Raw genomic sequence first — 19,830 nt, 5'->3', positions numbered from 1 at the left:
GAAAGGCCAATAATGATCTTCTAATGGGTTATAAGACACCAAGTGCAGCCAACACAGTCTCTCCAATGAGGAGAATTCAATACGTTACCGCCACGTGGCATTACACGAAGTGCCAGAGATTTACAACCTCTTACTTTTCAGCATAATAATTTACCACCAATCATACTATGTCAAGAGGTTCCGGAGATTTACGACCCCCTACCTCTATTTGTAGTGCATGTTAATGCCATGTGGCATCTGCCACTGAACTGCAAGATCTCACCGATTCTCAACACTATCTTAGAATCATTATTATTGTGTAGTTTGTAAAATAAATGGCAATAAATAGCACGAAAAGCAAATGTATGTAATTATTGAATAAATGCGATATTCCTTCCACTTGTCCGCACTTCCTTGCCCCACCAGGCAACTGGTGGTCATAGTCTAAACCAACCATCCTGTCTCTTCGACCACTGGATGACTGGAATTCAAAACACAGGCCTATAGCAAATGCTAAGATATCCTGAATTATAATTGTTTGTCCGAGAATTATAAATGAAGAATTTTTTGGATAAGTTTATTAACTTATCCAAAATCAATTTATTAATGTAGCATTTATTATGTTAAAATAAATATTCATTGTAATCAATTATACTTATCTCACTTTTTTACATATATTCAGTTAATTGGTACATCCTTTATAATAAAAATATTAAACATATTCTTTTTTGTTAGTATTACTCTTAGTGGTTCTCACTTTAGTTCCTTTAGCCTTTAAGCTACTATTTTCTATATTCCTCTCTCTCTCTCACTCTCTCTCTCTCTCTCTCTCTCTCTCTGGCTCTTTGTATCTTTTTCAGAACAATTCACTAACATTTAAACAATACTCTATTAACAATATATAATTGCCCTACATTATAAGGTAACTCGGCTCGAATGTTCGTTTCTAGTTTATTCTTTTAAATCATAAATTTGAAGTTTGTGTTAGCAAAATGCATAATTTTTTCCTTATCTTATAGGTACATACGTATGTAAAGAATTATTGAACTCAATAATACAATGAAACACTGACAGCAAATAACTATATTTTTAGATTGACTGTATATATTAGTAACAAGAAAAAAAAAGTTGTAAGAGTTTTAAGAATAGATTAAAACGTTTATGTATTATATTTAATTTGGTATAATAAATATAATATATAATAATATATAATATATAATACAATATAATTATATAAAATATATATATAAGTATAATAAATAAAAATAAATAATTATAAGCTTATATTTAATTTGAATAAAATAAATATTCATTGTAATCAATTATACTTATCTCACTTTTTCACTCAAATCACATTTTTTAACTATATATTTAATATAATTAATAAAGTAATTACTATAAATTAATGTAGTTTTAGTCATTCAACTAATTTTTCAACATAATTATCTTTTAATTATTCCACGTTTGGAAGATTTTAAGTTATAATAAAACATTTATTATTGAAACATACATTTACTTTATTAATTATGATTTTTAAATCCCTCAAATTTAAATTATATTTCCGAATGTAAAATAACTTACCTAATATGATTAGGCATTTTATAATATACATCTGTGAATAGATCTTCCCACGATGGTATTTTATGTTTTTCTGCTATAGTAATTGCCTCTAAAACGGTTTTTTTATTGAAATTAATAAAATTTTCTTCTTTGTTCATATCCCATAGATTAAACTGTTCTAAATATTTTTTAAATAGTACAATTGGTATTTTATTTTTATGTGAATTAATTTCTTGATTAGATCTGTACATTGTACTATTATCAGATGTACTATGATGTCCAATACTAAATATAATTTTTAATGAAAATTTATTAGAATGTTTTACTAACAATATAATATAGTTGTATATTTAATAAAGATGTATACAATAAACTTTTAAGTATTGGTTATTATAGTACTTAACGTATTTTCTTATTGCAGTATAATATTATTAATAGATTCCCTAATTATTAAGATTTCTTAAGAAATAAACAAGGATGAGATTTTGATTAAAAATATATTTGATAAATGCATTAATTTTCTTAATAATAAGAAGAAACAACTATTTTCCGCAATATGGTGGTTTTACTAAAATGCATTAAAAAAATAATAATCATAATAATAAACGAAGTTTGGATTTTTTGTAATTTAATTCAACTTCCTAATAATTAATTTGCTTTAAAAAATATTTTGGTTATTCGGTGCATAATAAATACATAATAGAATTATACACTAAATTATTGAGTTATTGGAACACTTCACTATCATATGTGCTACTATTATTATTTTATTAGAAATATAAGTAATTAATATTGTATGTAATTGTTTTTAAAATAAAACAAAAATTCACTACATGGAAAGTCTGATCAGAAACAAAAAACAGAAATCTACATAGTGAAAATAACATGGATTAAATATTCATTCCCTTCTACAGGATACACATCTACTCGGAAAATATGAAAACTAGATTGGATAACTTATGAAGTTACATCATATTTCAATTTTTAATTTGTCGCAAACAAATGAAATTAATTAAAATAATAATATAAAAATAATTAATAAGTCTACGAGAATACATACTGATCATAATGTTTTCATAACTATTTCATCTCAATTATTACATCAAAACTATAGTTTAATTAATTTAGAGAAATATGAAGGAAAAAATGCAAATTTAGGTAAACTTGCTATGCTATCATTTGTATGAACAAATTAAGCAGTACAAACACAGGTAGTGTCTATAGAAGTAAATATTCATGTAAATATTGGAATCGAAAGGTTTAATAATAAATAACAAAAGACTTACTACAACTAAGCAATATTTTATAATATTTATAACCATTTTAATTTATTGTACTATTACAGATTGTTTGTTTAGTTCCTGAAATGCTAGTTTTATCAAAAATAATTTGTATATAGTAAATAACAATGAAAATTTCTGGGTTTAGAAAATAATTTAATCTTGATGTATAAAATGCGCTATTATCGAGAGAACAACACATATTGCTATTACATACCAACGAATCTTGTGATGTAATTTGTTATCGCAATACCTTGCGTAAGTACTTCATACTTCAAAATATGACAAAGTTGAATTATCATCGGGATTATATAATATTAATAATTATATAATCTAAGAAAATGATTTATATATTTTTTTGAATTCTTATACTGAATTTTTCATGGACATTTTACCACAAAATGAAAAATTATTATATTATACCAGAAAAACATTGTTTATATTTCAAATTTAATTGTTTCGTTAAAAAAAGGTATCAAACAAGCAATCTGTTCAAATTCCTAAATTTATAAACTACAACCATATAAAATTTGAACTTTGTATGATCCTGGAGATTTTGTACTTTTAGTACTTATTATGTCCAATTCACTTATTGAAATATTCTATTTTGCTTTTGCTTGGAATCTACTTTATAAAGTCCTATATGCACCCTATATTTCTATATTAGCTTTTTATTTTTTATTTATTTTGATTAAGATATTAATTACACTACAGTTGAATTTTATACCGATAACTTAGAATACATTAACTAGACTGGTTTTTTTATTTTTCAAGAATGGCATTCTGTCAATGATTTCTTTATTATTATTCAAATATAGTTTTTTATTAGTAACTTAGCATATCATCTTTATATATTTTATGTATTTGTTATTACATATTTTAAAATTTTCGTTTACTGATAAAATAATGTATGGATTATTTAGATAACGATTGTAGTTCAAACAAAATCTAAATTATATTTTTCATTATTTTAGAGCTTAGAATATTTCTTAGAAGATTAATTATTATAATAATTTAGTATTAATTTCAAGGTATGAGATAGAACCACAGATATTTATATTTAGTTAATATTTAACATTTTTGCATTCTGTATTATAATTAATTTAAAATTGTTTTATTCCTGTTACTTTTTTAACTCATAAAATTAAGTGAAATATTTAATATGTATATTTATAATACATTTTTGTATTTTTGATGAAATTATACTATCAATCGACGAATTATTAAAAATTTTATACAATCATCCAAATAAGATAGGATTGTTTGACAATAAAAATTAATACACAATTAGAGCATTGTGAAGAGCTACTAATTTGTCAAACTATTTTCTATTTAAAATATTTAAAATAAAAATTAATCTTTTATTTGTGTACATTTTTTAAATAACTTTCAAAACTTTCATAAATTTTACCAGTATTCTAAATTATAAATAATATAATTGTTACGGATTGAAACAGTTGAAAGCGGAATACAAAAGTGGGAGAGGCATGAGCTCCCGGACAGTTTGTTTATAAACACAAGCCATCGATTTCGAGAAATGTTTCTACGCTGAAAACTCGAATATACGGTTGTAATTCTGAAAACTAATGCCAATAAACCTTCCAAGGCTATGCCCTATTGACGTCACGACAAATATAAACATAGCAACATACACCGGATCGCTATCGGCGTTGCAAACTACCACGAGAATATTTAAGGATTGCGCTTCAAGCGCAGCGCTCAGTCCAGTCTAGTAACAATTACGCAGTTATCATGACGGGCTTACTATTCAATCTTCAAACTTCTCTCTACAGTCATCACTCACTGTAGCGATGCACGTACGTAATAATGAAACAGTAAGCAAACTAACAATCCAATAGTGATGCCACACTTAAACTAATAAAGCCCTAATACTAACATAATCGAGAGTGAAATAATCGAAATCATACTACATATATTAACGGATCACACCGACGACTAAGGCAGCAACAAACCGGCCTCCTTTAGAAAGCTTCGGTACGACAGCGGCGGCTCTCACGCATACCACTATAACGGCACTTTTCGGCAGAGGAGTCACTCCTCACATCACTGAGAGTACACACACTCCTCAGCACGTAAACCAATTGAAGAAACTTCCACAAATTAATCACTCACCTATTCATTCATATACTTTATGATCATTACCTATTTATTATATTATTGTATTTAATAAAGGAAAGACAAGAAACACTGCATGTTGTCTTGAATAATTGCATTGCCCCTTCCACTTGCCAGCAACACTTCCACCCACCATCAAAGGGAGGTTTTTAGTCTGATTCCAAACAATAACAATAAAATTAAAAATCATACCGATATGTCATTGCTTCTATCAGTACAGGTTTTTTTTCTTGAATCGTATACTCTCGCGCAAATTTAGTAGCATTATACATAGCAATGATATCATTGCCATCTACTCGAATCGTATTAATTCCATAAGCTGGGCCTCTTGCTGCTATTCCATCACCACCATACTGTTGTTGAATTGGAGTTGAAATGGCATATTGATTATTACGACTTGAAAAAATATAAAATAAATTTACATGCGATTATATATTTTTTAAAATAAAGATAATTTTTTTTTTATATATTTTTTTATTTTATAAAAGGAAATTATTATGTAAATTGATTAATTTTTTCTAAAAATGTGTTTGTACATATTTAAATGTTTTATATTATGAATTTTAAGGTTGATTTTGTATCTATTCTAAGTAGTTTTACTACTTTTCAGTTTGAAAGAACTTAATGCAATAAAGACATTAATGAGATTATTTACATGTGATTAATATTTTCAATACTTTTTTTGGATTAATCAAAACTTTAATACAGTGTATATTAAAGTAAGAAAAGTTCTATTTTGTTTATTTATTGTCATATAAAACATTAATTTTTAATAATTTATACAAAATATAGATTATGATTTTGAAATATCACTTGATTTTAAAAAATTTGATACTTATTAAAGATGCTAATAATGATTATACTCAATTTATTAATATGGTCGTTAATAATTATTACTTTATAAATAAAAAGAAAAGGTCACGGTTTGAACTTCCTAATTTTTGAAATGTTAATTATTTTATTCAGTGTACATTATTAAAAAATTTTAAATAATTACATAATTCTATATATTTATTAGTGTATTCGATTATATTTCAATAACATTTTCATTACTGTATTTTTATTAATTATTAATTTCTGTTATTTAAATATTATTTGCTTTGTTTACCAAATAAATATTACTGGACATATTAATGTAGCTGCAAAATTTAATGCTGCATGAGCATCTCCTTCACTTGCTGCACCTTCTCCGAAATAACACACTATACATAAGTTTTTCTGCATTTGTTTTAATCCATAAGCAGCACCAACAGCTGAAAGTTATCAATTATTCTAGCTATAATTGATATTCTTATTTAAATAATTATTTAATTTAGCTTTTCTTATTCAGATTCGCGCAAATGCATGCATATACAGACGTACAAAATATTATATGTACAGAAAATAAGAAATATTTAATATTTTATCATTATTGCTTTTATGTGTGTGTATATGGTTATGGACATCAAATAGTTAATATTCACATGATTAGTTTTCTGTACATAAAAAATCATACGTATGTAAATATAGTAAGATATTAGATTAAAAAGAGTTGAAATATTTAATACTAAACTTAAAGTAGATTTATGTTGTAACAAGATGAGTTATATCTAGAATCTTAGTTTAGGAAATATGTCTTTCGCAACATGTTTTTTTTTCTTCGTATACTTGTAGTTATATCATATATACTTTATTATAATATATCAACTGATATTATGCTTATTATTGAATAGTTATATTTAGTTTTAAGTATGTATAATATTATAAATTAAATGTTGACCATCTACAATATAATATATATATATATATATATATATATATAATATATATATATATAACAAGATTATGTTTATTTTATCGTAATCATTAGTAATGCATTAGTTAATGTATTAGATTCAAAAGGAGTAGTACTGCAGATAGCTTCAATCTTGATCTAGTCCTTTGTTTAAGCTATGCCACCTTAGTTTTTGAGCATACCAATGGAGTCATAATGTTTTGTGCGTAGTGGACGACGATGTATATGACTGTTCACATGGCTAATTGGGAATGAGGTCGTTTCTATATTGAGCCATCGTGGTATATCGATTAAGTTGGCGAGATCCATTCTGGTGATTACAAATTGTGATCAGATCTGCGATGGCAACTTCTCGTCCTACTTGAACTTATGTAACTACAGCTCCTGCATGAATATCTTGGGCTTTATTACGACGGATGAAACAAAGCCCAATAGATCAAATATCTGAGCTACTTCATAATGCGTTTCGTAAGGTTATTAATTTCCACTGAACCTTTCCCTGTCGTGAATGTGAATCTGCTTTGCTGCAGTGACGATATTAAACCAAGTTTTTTTGTGGGACAATCGTCGCACTTGATTGGGGTGGCATTTCGATCCGCGTTGATTGCAGTGATAACATCTTGATGTATTGCATAACATTTTGTCAACGGGAAACCGCCCGCCATTCAGAGAATTTGTAATTGGAGTGCGACTTCAATTAGTTATTCTGTGTGTCTGCAAAAATGTTGTCGACATATCTCCCATGAATGATGGAAGGTACGGAAAGAGGGAACCTGCTTCCCTCGTCCTCTACTAGTTGAAGCAATGTTCTGACTGCTTGAAATGGGGCAGCCTTTGTTTCGTAGATGACTGTTATCAAATGGTATGGCAATTCTACCTGTTGTTCGTCTATTCACAAGATTCTATGAAGATCCCAGTCATCCTTATGGATTCTTATCTAGATGATAAAATGGTCTTAAATTGATCAAAACGCGGATATAAAGTGGTAGAGCCAAGTAATGACTCCCATAGTTCCATCGAAGTACGATCGAGTTTTTAAGATTTGATTTTTTCGGTGCTTTTAGAAGCAAGTAATTGTTTTACTGCTTCATTGGAGCTGTTGTCGCGTTTCTCAAACGTAGCTGCGTCTAGCTGACCAATAACCGATTATTATTGTGTCGATCTGTTAGTCACTCCCAAGCTGGTATAAGGGATCGGTTTGTCAGTGAGAGTTCAGAGATTAACAAAAGAATTACTGCTGGACATTCCACTGCTATGCAAAGCTAATGCAGTTTTTCAACCTCGCTAATTTCCTCGTCCATGATCAATGCTTTGAAGATATCGCGAAACTCATACCAGTCCTGTTCCTGAAAACTTGGGAATAGCTTTTTTGAAAGTGGAGTCCCTTGTGCCTGTGTCTTGGTAGACGAGGCTTTTCTCTTGTTTTCGGAGGCCTGGCGAATATTCTTGATAGTTTTTCACGTCGTCGGGTATTGTGCGAATTCCTCTTCATAGGCATTCTTCACAAAGTAGTCATGATTAATATGAGCAGATCATCTCAAAGTACGTATGTTCCTTAACGAAGGCCTTGTGCAGCTCTTCGAAATGTGAAATTGCAACTGAAATTTCATCCGGGGAGATGCCGCACTGTGATGACTTATATTCTTCAGCTAGGTTCTTTATTAATGAGATGCGAGACTATTGAGTTTTTACCTTCATCCCAAGTTCAACGGGTAAGTGTTGTTGATTTTTTAGGGATCATATTGTACCTTCCTTCCACGGTTTCCTTGGTTGCCATGTCATTGTCGGCTTTCACTGCAGAGTGGTAGGAAGTCGTAAATCACCGGATGCTCCTTAGTGTAGTGCCACGTGTTACATAGTATGCAGTGAGGAAAATGTAACTGTTCATTTTTAGAAGTTGAACGTGTGCAGGGTACTGGTGAGATGTACTACCTTCCACTATAATCTGGCTCGAATGACCAAATGTTAAAAACTGTTTGACTACTTGGCTCAAACTGCCAATTTTTCGATAGCTTTAATTTACCGCCCGCCCTAGCGGATGCTTTGAAAGGAGTTGAAAGTGGAACGACTGTAGAAATACAGTATGCGCTTCTTCGATAATTATGGTTTATTATGGTTTATTTACAATTACACTATTGCTGTGTTGAATTTATGCGATGGAAGGTTACATACCATTCAATAACCTCGATACAGTTGCTTGGAACACATCCTGTTGTAAATGATTTATCTACACAATATGTTCCTTGATGATGGTAATGTTGTTGTTGATCTTGCAAGGATCAGCAATTGATTAGGCACACACCTCAATAGTGAGTGTTTTGTGGTATTAATAATAGCGTCCCTTTAATCTTGTAAGGATTAGCAATGATTATGCATAGACTTTGTTTACTCACAGTGATTCAGTAGCCTTGACCTTATCCAGTGATGAGTAGTTCACAATCATGAATGTCAACTCCTTATTCATGGTGATAAGTTGTAGCTGATTTTGCAAGGATCAGCAATGATTATGCACGGTCCATATTCGCGAGTATGTCTTAGCTAGTCTAGCATTTTTTATTTAAAGGAGATTGCTACGGATTAAAAAGTTGAAAGTCGAAAGTGGGAGAGGTATGAACGTGCAATTCAGTTATTTAAATAAAATATCAGTAAAGAATGTTCCAGGCTTTGCTCTGTTGACGTCACAACCAATATCGTCATGGCAACAAACACCGGCGTTTAAGGAATAGTGCAATAATATTTAAGGGCTGCGCTTCACGCGCAATAGTTCAGTTTGCCTCAGTCTAGTAACAATTACACAATCATTATAACAAACACACTATACATTATCAAACCATCTACATTAACCACAGTTTAACGGTATACATACGTAATAATCTAAGAAAGAAATAGTGACATTATATTCTAAAATTCATTAAACTAAAATTAAATTAATAACGTATTAGTGCTAAGATAAAATAACAGTGCAAACATAAAATTCATATTGAAGCAACTCATAGATAAGACCGACGTATTATAGGCGCGGCATCAAGCATACTACTATTGAAACATATCACAGATAAGACCAACGTACACATAGGCGCGGTACCAACGTATAACACAAACATCAACAATTTAATGTATGCTAAGATAGCATTTATTCATTATACAACAAAAAGGAAATACATTCATCAACACGTAACAATATAAAGGAAACTTTATATATTTAATCTATCATGCCATTATTTATATACTTCATAATTATTAATTATTTATTATATTATTATATTTAATAAAAGGAACAACAAGTAGTCTTGAATAATTGCACTGTCCCTTCCACTTGCCAGTAACACCTCCACTCAACATCTAAAGGAGGTTTTCAGTCTGATTCCAGACAGTATCAATACCTTTAGGTCTTACTTAAAGCTTAATCACTATTATGTCACCATTAAGTATGAGTCTCTTTCTTCCTTGGCGTCCCCACTCAGACAGCATGTTTTTATGTAGAATTTCCAATAATAAATCAGCTCTAATCACTTAGAGAGCGCCTCTGTCTTCGGCGTGTTCCAATTAACTCTGTCTTTGGCGTCGCTAATTTGAGAGCGTTTCTCTCAGTGATCGTGCACTTTAGATTATTTTAACTATGTGTTCAAGATTGAGAAAAATCTTTCGAATTTTATTCATCTGAAAAATACTTGTAAGTAGCCACTTCTATTATTCTTCACGCTACAGACGTAGTCATTGTTTTTAATACAATAAACGAACCTTGTTATTTATCAACAATACGCGGCGAGTCTGTTTATGCGAGAATATTTTGAGAGTTAAAACATTTGAAAACAATCGAATGAACAACATTTCCTAAAATTCATTGCAACCCGAAACCTTGCTCGTACGACGTCCGGCACGTATGCCTTCAATGTCACCAGTCCCGGAGAGGGGCAAACCTTCCTTATGAAGACGCTGCCGCCAGAAATACTCTTTTCGATATTTTCATTGTCTAAGCCTAATTTCTTCGGAAGTGCGAAATAAGGCGTGCACATTCATCATGCCGCCGAAAAGTGGCGCGCCATGATTGGAAATCTAAGACCAGAAGCTCCTTGAGTGGGGACTCATTACAAGAGGCCTTAAAGGTGGGGACGAAGAAGCAGAGGGTGCTGTCTCTGTGGAGAAGCTAAGTCGAAGTAGCTGTCTCCGCCGAAGGGTCAATTTGAAAGGGCTATCCGCGTAGAGAAGCCAGGTCTGCGGGGAACTTTCCACAGCCCAAATTACACATCTTATAAGTTTATAAAAAATTTTTTTCATATATTAGAACAAAGTTGTTGTTGTTAAAATGTATATGTTCCTTGCAGTGATTATTTTTAAAATGTTAAATGTGCTTAAAGCTTATTTCAGTTGTAAAAATTATAGAAACGGATTCATTGCAAAATAAATTTTAGTGAAAAATGCTGGGGAAAAAATTTAATTTCAATTTATAACTAATTTGTTATTAATTAGTATTCTTTATAAATATACAGTTATATTTTTATTATATTAAAAGAAAGTAAAATTTTGTATGTATCACATAAAACATGTTAAATATTTTTACCTTGTGGCAGCTGTGTTGTTAAAGGCGATGAAAGAGTAACAAATTTATATTCTTTTGATCCATAATGCACTGGCATTTGTCTTCCTTTATTTTTATCTTTACAATTACCGTAACATTGATTTATAAGGTCTGAAAAATTAAGACCTCGCCAGAGTAAAATACCTAAAATTATGCACATTATTATTTATGAAAAAGATTTATAAGGTAAAATAAAGAAATAAATTACAGTGAAATAAGATATTAAATGTTAACCATTACGTAAAAGAGTTTCGCATATTGTTCGAAATTAATGATGTATACTTGGCTCTATTAATATATTTTAAGAAAATAAATATTTACGTTTAACAATTCCTTTAATCTTATAAGTATATTTGTATTAAGTTCAATATTCAAAGTAAAAACGTTGCAACATTGAAACTTCTACCTTAATTGTTTTGTTAACATAGTATAGAAAAATCAGTTTCTTTCCGTTGATAATTAATACTAATATTTTCCGTTATTTTCACGAAATAATCAAGGATTTTTATGAACATCACAATTAAATGAAAGACTAATGAGTTAAGTTATATACCTACAATTGTGTTTAATACTTTAATTAGTAATTACTTACTACGATATAACTAATATCAAATAATAAATGTAATAAAACAATTAATTGATTAGATAACCCAATGATTAAACGTATAGATAGCATTTATGGTAATTAATAATATTTAATGTTATTACAGTAGTTTTTGAAATTATATTTTTGCTTTTTAACTTCCAAAATTTCTAGACAGAGATAGGGAGAGAAAGATTTTTAATTGAAAATATAAAATTTCTTTGAAATTTCGACATTTACATTTTGATTGCTAAATAAAATATAATAGTAGAATGGATTAATATACAGAACATCAGCATTTACATATATCATATGCTACACATATATATGTATATTAATGAGTATTAGATTAAACTATTTTAATAAACTTTTTTATTGCTTTTACGCTACACTGTAAATTTATCTATAAGAAGAATTAAATGAAATTGCATTAAATCAAAAAGTAGTCAATTTTATTATTACAAAATTAATCTTGGTCTTTTTAAATTGTTACGGAATAGCAATTATATTGGTATAGTTCAAGCGTTAATCGCACTACTTATCATATAATCAGAGTTTTAGATATGAATATAATTTTCGGAAGTTATTGTTCTTGTTTTATCTAATATAGAGTGCACATGAAAAGATTCATTTTAAAAATTGATCGTAAATTCGACGTTTAATAGTTTTAAATAAACGAAAGTACATGGTCCATAAAAAATATATGTATACAAAATACATATTGTTTTTACATAAATCAACGCAGTTACTTTAACATATTTTTTGTCGAATTGTTTTATACACATAATTGTAATAAAACAATTTTTATTAAAAATTCTAAATACATTGTTATATGATTTAGAAATATATAATATAGAGCCTATTTAAGTCTAAAAATAACACATTACATTTTTTATATGTAAGATGCACTTAATATTTTAATGCAGTAAGTTAAAGTATTTAATAAATAAATTTAATATTTAAGCGTATTTCAATTATATAAATATATATGTATATATATATATATATATATATATAAAGTATAATAAATTCATAATTAATAATATTAATATAATGTATATTAACTCATTAGTTATTTAAAAAAAAGCAACTTTTGTTTATTAACAATTTTCTTGAACATATTTTTATAATACTGTTCAAGATTGAAGCAATTTCCAAGACCGTCGGCTATCGGTATGTAGGCATCATCATCGGCATCAGGTTGCTGTAAACACTTGGGATGAAAATTTCCGTGTACTTGTTATGTTTTGATTTCAAATGGCCTACAATGTTTATGATCTTAAAGCAATAACATCGCTTGGAATTTTCCAAACTTCTTACACCTTTTTTTCATAGAATTCTCGAAATTTCTAGAGTTTTTTTCTGCGCCTCATGTAAGATTCCAGTGCATATGTAAGGCAAGCGCGCGGCGAGTCTCGCTCACTTGCTGTGAATCTCTTGCAGTAATCGGACCACAGTGAACCCTCTAAGTGAAGAAGCCATGGCACGGGTCGCTATGGTACGGTCGGTACATCCCAGCAGAGCCACCACGGAATGATCAAGCCTTCAGTTTTCATGCGCGTATTCAACAGGCTTATAGGTTGATTGTGTATCAGTCAGTAAACAGTTATACGACATTACGTTATTCAGCTAGTGTTTTCAGCCACACACCAGTCGCTCAGTTATATCACACAATTAATCCATTTAAGGGGACACAAGTTTAATCGCCAAGCGTGCCACACGTACAAGCAGTCAAGGATGCTGACTGCATTAACAGAAAACCACACTGCCATAACAAGCATATTCTCCAGGTATGTTCATATATATATTTATAGGCCACACGTCCTACACAAGAGTGTAAGAATATCTCTTCTAGTCGTTATAACACTAGCAGAGGTCACGACATCGTTACCATCAAGGAGCAACCTCATCATTGAAACAGTTTAGAGTTTAAAAAGTTTAACACTCTTCCATAAGAACCATGCTTATTATAAATGTAACTGTTAATAAACTATATTTTAATGACGTTTGCACAAACTACACAATTTCTATAACTCTTCCACTTGACTCCCACCCAAGCATCTGCTAGAGCGGATGGCAAATCATTAAAGGTATCGAAACGCTGGCAGTTCGAGCCAGGAAATAACACCACTTTCAAACAAATACATATGTAATAAATTAAACAATTTCTGTATAAAAAATAATCCTAATTTTCTTACTAATTATTCGTTAACTTGAAAGAGAACTCTTTCCAAATTTACGACTATACATGTATTATTTCGAAAATTTTAAAACATTTAAAAACGTATAATATATTAAAATATTAAATGTTATATATTTAAAAAAATTTTAATTCTGCTTTATAATTTTTAAATGTTCTCTGTTTGTTCGGGATTGAAGCAGTTGAAGCAGAATTTAAAATTGGGAAAAGTACAACCTCCTGAACGCTTATGTTTGTAAACACGATTCAGCGATTCGATAAATTTCCTATGCCGTTAATTTGAATATACGATCATATTTCCGCATAGCAATGCCGATGAACCTTCCAAGGTTAAATCCTGCTAACGTCACGACAAATTTCGGCATAGCAACATGAATTATGACGTGTTTTTATTAAAAATTTATTAAAAACACATTATGACGCGCCGAGTACTGTACTATTAACATTAACTCAGTCACCACGACGGGCTCACTGTTTTTCTTTTCGAACATTCAACCTACAATTATCACTCACTGTAGCTATACAAGTACTTTATCATCAATTAATCTAATAAACCAACAGTGACGCCATAACAATCATAATCCGTTAAGTGTTATATTCAAGGAGCTGTAAGATTGGATTAAAATAATTTTTATATATCGATCAGTAACAAATTATATTTACATCTTATACATAATTTGTTAATTATAACAAAAAATTATAAACAAATTTAAATAAAAAATATAAATAGTACATTAACATACCACTTTCTCTATACTGAGCATAAACTATATCATCCGATAATAATGCTGCAGCTGAACCAATTTGAACTGCTTCCTCGCCAAAATTTGTCATATAAAATGAAATTCGACCTTGACGTTGACATTCGTATAACATTGTATCTATAATATTTAATGATATCATCGTTGTATACATTTTAACAAGCAAATTTGTATCCATCTTAAAAAATTTGAAAAAATAAAAAATCAAATTAGATATATATTTATGTAAATAATTATTAAGTAAATAAGTATTATTCGTATTTAATGTTAATCTATTTTATATATTTTGCCATACAATTTATTCTAAACTTTCATTAAATCAATGTCATTGAAATAATTCTGAAAGTTTTCATATTAAACTAGATGTAAAACAATTCATTTAATGAGTTTTTTTAGAAGCTGTAAAGGTTCTGAAAATGCGAATATAACTATAAATTAATCCAACTTTATCAAAATTTATTGATAATTTCAACTTTCATTTTTAAGTCTTTTTACTTTTAGTAGAAATTTAAAAATATTAAATAAAACAGATCTTTTTTAATTTAATTACATTGGTTTAATACTTACGTACTATTAAGTATTATTATTATATTATTATTTTGAATTAATTATCCGGTATCATATTTCTATTATTAATATATCATTCATATAATATAATGTAGTCGTTTTCTTTAATTAAAATTAGGCCAACTGTTGTATAAACGTATATATAAGATGTATCTTATTAAATATTTATGAATTTTGATATAATAAATATTTAAGAATTTATAATTCTTTATGAATAAATATTGTTATTATTTTTATCTTGATATCTGTTCACACTTATGTAAATTTTTTCTCATATTCCTATATGTTCTTAATATTTTTATGTGCATCAAAGTCTTTAAATTTGAACAGATAATTTTATAATTTTATAAATTTTAATATTTACTTTTCTATAACCAAGAGTTTTATATTTATAAGAATTTAAACTTATATATCAAATAGGGAAACAAACTGAAAATACATTTTTTACATGTAGATATGTAATGAAAGTATACAAGTTCAAATTTGTGAGCAAATAAAAAAAAAAACAAAAAAATATGAAAACATTAAATACGACCAATAAGCAATCACAAAAAGCTGTAATATTGAGTGACAACTCAAATTAAGGATAATTAATTTTTATGTTGAAATACTATATACAAAAAAGAATATCGAAACAAGAGAAAATCTTTTAAAAACATAGTATAAAATAATACGATTTAATCAGGTGATAAATTTTCATATAATTAATAGCTATATGAATAAACTAATATAATAGATATGATAAAAGAATATATTCTCTAATTCTCAATAAAAACAGGCATATTAATAGATAAAATATATACAAAAAAAAGATATTATTTGATAGACGATTAAAGATTCTATTGTATTTCTTTAGCAGTGTAATAGAAGTAATAGAATAAAGTTTAATGAAAAGAAAAAGTAAATTCTTTGAGGAAATAAACAATATTGAAAAGACACAATTAATAGCAAATATTAAATACATAAATAAATAGAAAAAATATACCATTGTTATCATCAATTTTTATGTTAAAAGTTATTCTTTGCTATAAAAAATACTCGTTTTATAAATATCTATAATATAATATTTATATAACATATAATCGAATACAAAAAGTCCAATGATTTAAGTTAAACCTGTGACACTGTTATAGATTAATTATTGTAATATCTTTAGAAAATACTGACCATAGATAATAATAAAAGTTAAGAGGACAGTGTTATGCATTCTGAATTATAGATAAGAAACGGATAAGAAACTACTGCATTACATTAAATATAATAAAAATGCGTAGTAAATATCAGAAATTAATTAATTCTCATATTATATGATGATATTCGTGAACAAGAGTCATTATTATTTTAATGCAAAAAAAAATGAATTGTAGGACTTTGACACCAATACAAATTTAAAGTATCCTATTGGGAAAAATTATCAGTTAATACAAATAATACTCATTTCAAAATAATTGCTAAGATAAATATGGAAACAGTTATTAATTAAACTAATACTTTTCAAACATACATAGAACATTGATATATTAATTTAAAAATTAAAAGTTCTTCTGCCATGGCACAATTCTGAGTTTACAATAAAATAAAATGTAATTTATTCTTTCTGTAAATTTTTTCCATAACAAAATTTATGAATTGCAATCAATGTAGAGTAAAAACTTAAACGTTAACTTCCAATATAAGGAATTAAATGAGTAGTTTGTAATCGTATTTTTATATTAATTAAAATTTTTTGGAATAATCTAATACGTATGCAAAAACTTATGAATCTATTAGTGGAACATGTAATAATAATAAATGTTATAATTATATATTTATTTATAAAATTTCACTTTATATATATCGAATTATAATGGAATTCATAATTTATACTATAAATGATTTTAATAATATTTATTGTTATATACCATTATTCATTATTTAGAAAGTTTTTTAATCAGCACGTATTGTTCTATTGTTGTCTATTGTTTTGTATTGTTTTCATTTGTCTTCTATAATCTTCTATTGTCACGTATTGTTCTATTCTATATAAATTCTACATTTAGTTACATGAAATAAAAATACTGATTTCAATAAATAAATATTATTAACATTTTCTCTTAGCTTCCATTTCTAATTTAAAAACTATTAGTTTATTTAAAATTATTAGCAACGTTGATGAATTTAAATATATTTTTATAATAAAAAATTAAAGTATTAATAATTTAAATGATTCAAATAGCTGAACTTGGAGATGTATAATAATTAATTTATATTTTAAAAGAAAATTTAAAGACAGGTTAATAATAATATAACGAATACTTAGTAATAATAATTAAATAATTAGTGATCAAAATAAAGAAAGATTACATAATACATGAAACATTTAAAAATGCTTTCTTTTACTGAAAAATCATTGGGGTTACATATATGTAAAAATGAGCTTGTATCACAAAAAGGGCCAGCATTCTCTCTCTCTCTCTTATTCTTTATAGATATGCATATGTATACCCACACACACATATGTATGTATATATACACATATTTGAACAGATTAAAATAATTAGTGTTTTATTAATATATAAATATTAAAATATATATAATCAATTAAAAGAAATAAACTATATGCAAATTATACTATTCAAAAAGATACACAATATAGATAAAAAAATCATATATATATTTAATTTAATTACAATTATAAATATACATATATCAACAAAAATCAATACATTGATATTTTATTGAAATTCGATATATACATAAATATAATTGAAATTTATACAGCTTAATATGAATACTATTTTTTATTTGCACGATATACAAATTATTGTACAGAACTACTTCAATATAAGAATTTATTTATTTCATTTATGTGTATATGAAAATAAGTGTAAATAAATTTGAAAATACTTAAAAGTATATTTTTACAATATAAATATTTATAAAATTATAATAATAAATAAATGTAAACAATTATGTATATTAAATTAAAATTATTTTACTTCAATTTCTTGTACGGTTGGTGATTTCTGTATGTACTCATTATTCAAAACTCTATAGGTTGGAATTACAGGCGAATACATTTTATTGATAAAAGATAATTCATTGGTATAACAAAAGTTTGATTCCATTCTGATTTTCTGCAAACAAATTTTGTATCAAAAATTTATTTTTTAAACTTTTGAAATATTACAAAAAAATTTATTAATACACATCTATAGAGAACAATCGTTCGCCGAAATATGAACTTCGAAACAATATTCGAAATCATTTTCAATAAATTTAAAATACTTAAAGTATCTTTTTATAATTATAACTTGTGTAAATAAACAATGGTACTATATTATATATTATAATTTGAAAATTATATTATCTAACTTATAAGTTTATTTTAAAATTGTAGAGAATAGATAATTTATACCACACAATGATGTAATATGCAATACTATCGTAGTAGGGGAATGAAAGAAATGCTTTAACTGTTAACATTTCATCTACAATCTAACGAACACTTAATTATAATTAGTGACGTAATTTACCTTTTCATTTTACTTTGCTTATTTTGTATGCAAAAGTAAATTACGTCATTACTTATAATTATATATATGTATAATTCATTATAAACTGTAAAGTATTTATATAATTTTTTTTGTAGATATAAAAAATTATGAATAGACAAATATTAAATACTGAAAATTTGATTGTGATACTACAATGCTCTTTTATTTAAGTTTACATTTTTTGTCATCAATTGGAATTCAAATCAATTTTGTACGATAAGTAATTTATTTTTTGCCCTATAAAACTTAAAATTGATCACAATTACATGTGATAGATCTAAATGTTAAAATCTATAAATAAATTATTTGATAAGTTAGATCGTACAATAGTTCAAAGATATTTTAATAAAAATTTTAATGTTTTATTTTTAAAATAATTTTTATGACAACCAAAATTCGTATGTGCTATATGCAGTATATTGATAATTTTCTCTTAGTCAATTAAATAACTTAAAATATTAATATTTATTACTACTTTGTATTCTTAACTAGTAAAATCATGATTACATTTGTTCCTTGAATGCATGAAAATTTCCTAATTTAGTTATTGAGATATTTTTGTAATACCATGATAACGATTAAGTTAATTAGTAAAATGTATATCGATATATTGATACATCTTTAAATATTTCCATTTAATATATTCTTTCGATTTCATTATATTGCACTTCTTATACTCTATGTTAATGACTGTACAATTTCATTTTATATACAGTTTTTAAATGCTATTCCAATATTTAAGAAATATTTTAATATATCACATTATTATAAATTATAATTATAATATAGTATTAATTGAATTGTAAATATCAATTTTTTTTAATAATTCCTTTATTGCCAAAAAGTTGAAGTGTCTTTTACCGCAGCCTGTTTTT

The 19,830-nt window shown here is 27.0% G+C and overlaps 1 protein-coding gene across 1 annotated transcript; it reads right to left on the bottom strand.

The window, feature by feature from the left end:
• Window positions 1-423: 423 nt before the first annotated feature.
• On the bottom strand, window positions 424-18,700 carry BckdhA (Branched chain keto acid dehydrogenase E1 subunit alpha). The gene is made up of 8 exons (XM_011498240.1): window positions 18,607-18,700; window positions 18,398-18,535; window positions 14,835-15,030; window positions 11,291-11,452; window positions 6,064-6,208; window positions 5,148-5,351; window positions 1,561-1,824; window positions 424-460 (listed from the first exon to the last, which is right to left on the bottom strand). Exons 1-8 carry the CDS (start codon window positions 18,664-18,666, stop codon window positions 424-426), a joined length of 1,206 nt encoding a protein of 401 aa, XP_011496542.1. The 5' UTR covers window positions 18,667-18,700.
• Between the last annotated feature and the right edge of the window lie 1,130 nt (window positions 18,701-19,830).

The sequence above is a fragment of the Ceratosolen solmsi genome, unplaced genomic scaffold (assembly GCF_000503995.2).
Source record: "Ceratosolen solmsi marchali unplaced genomic scaffold, CerSol_1.0 scaffold14, whole genome shotgun sequence".
Taxonomy (NCBI): Eukaryota; Metazoa; Arthropoda; class Insecta; order Hymenoptera; family Agaonidae; genus Ceratosolen; species Ceratosolen solmsi.
This window is presented reverse-complemented; position numbering and strand designations above follow the sequence as displayed.

Coding starts and splice junctions, on each gene's coding strand:
- BckdhA (XM_011498240.1), bottom strand. CDS start 18,666: ATGATTTCGAATATTGTTTCGAAGTTCATATTTCGGCGAACGATTGTT. Junction 5,352..6,063: donor TGTCCAGTAATATTTATTTG/GTAAACAAAGCA, acceptor TATTTTTTCAAG/TCGTAATAATCAATATGCCA. Junction 1,825..5,147: donor ATAGAAGCAATGACATATCG/GTATGATTTTTA, acceptor AATTATATTTAG/TATTGGACATCATAGTACAT.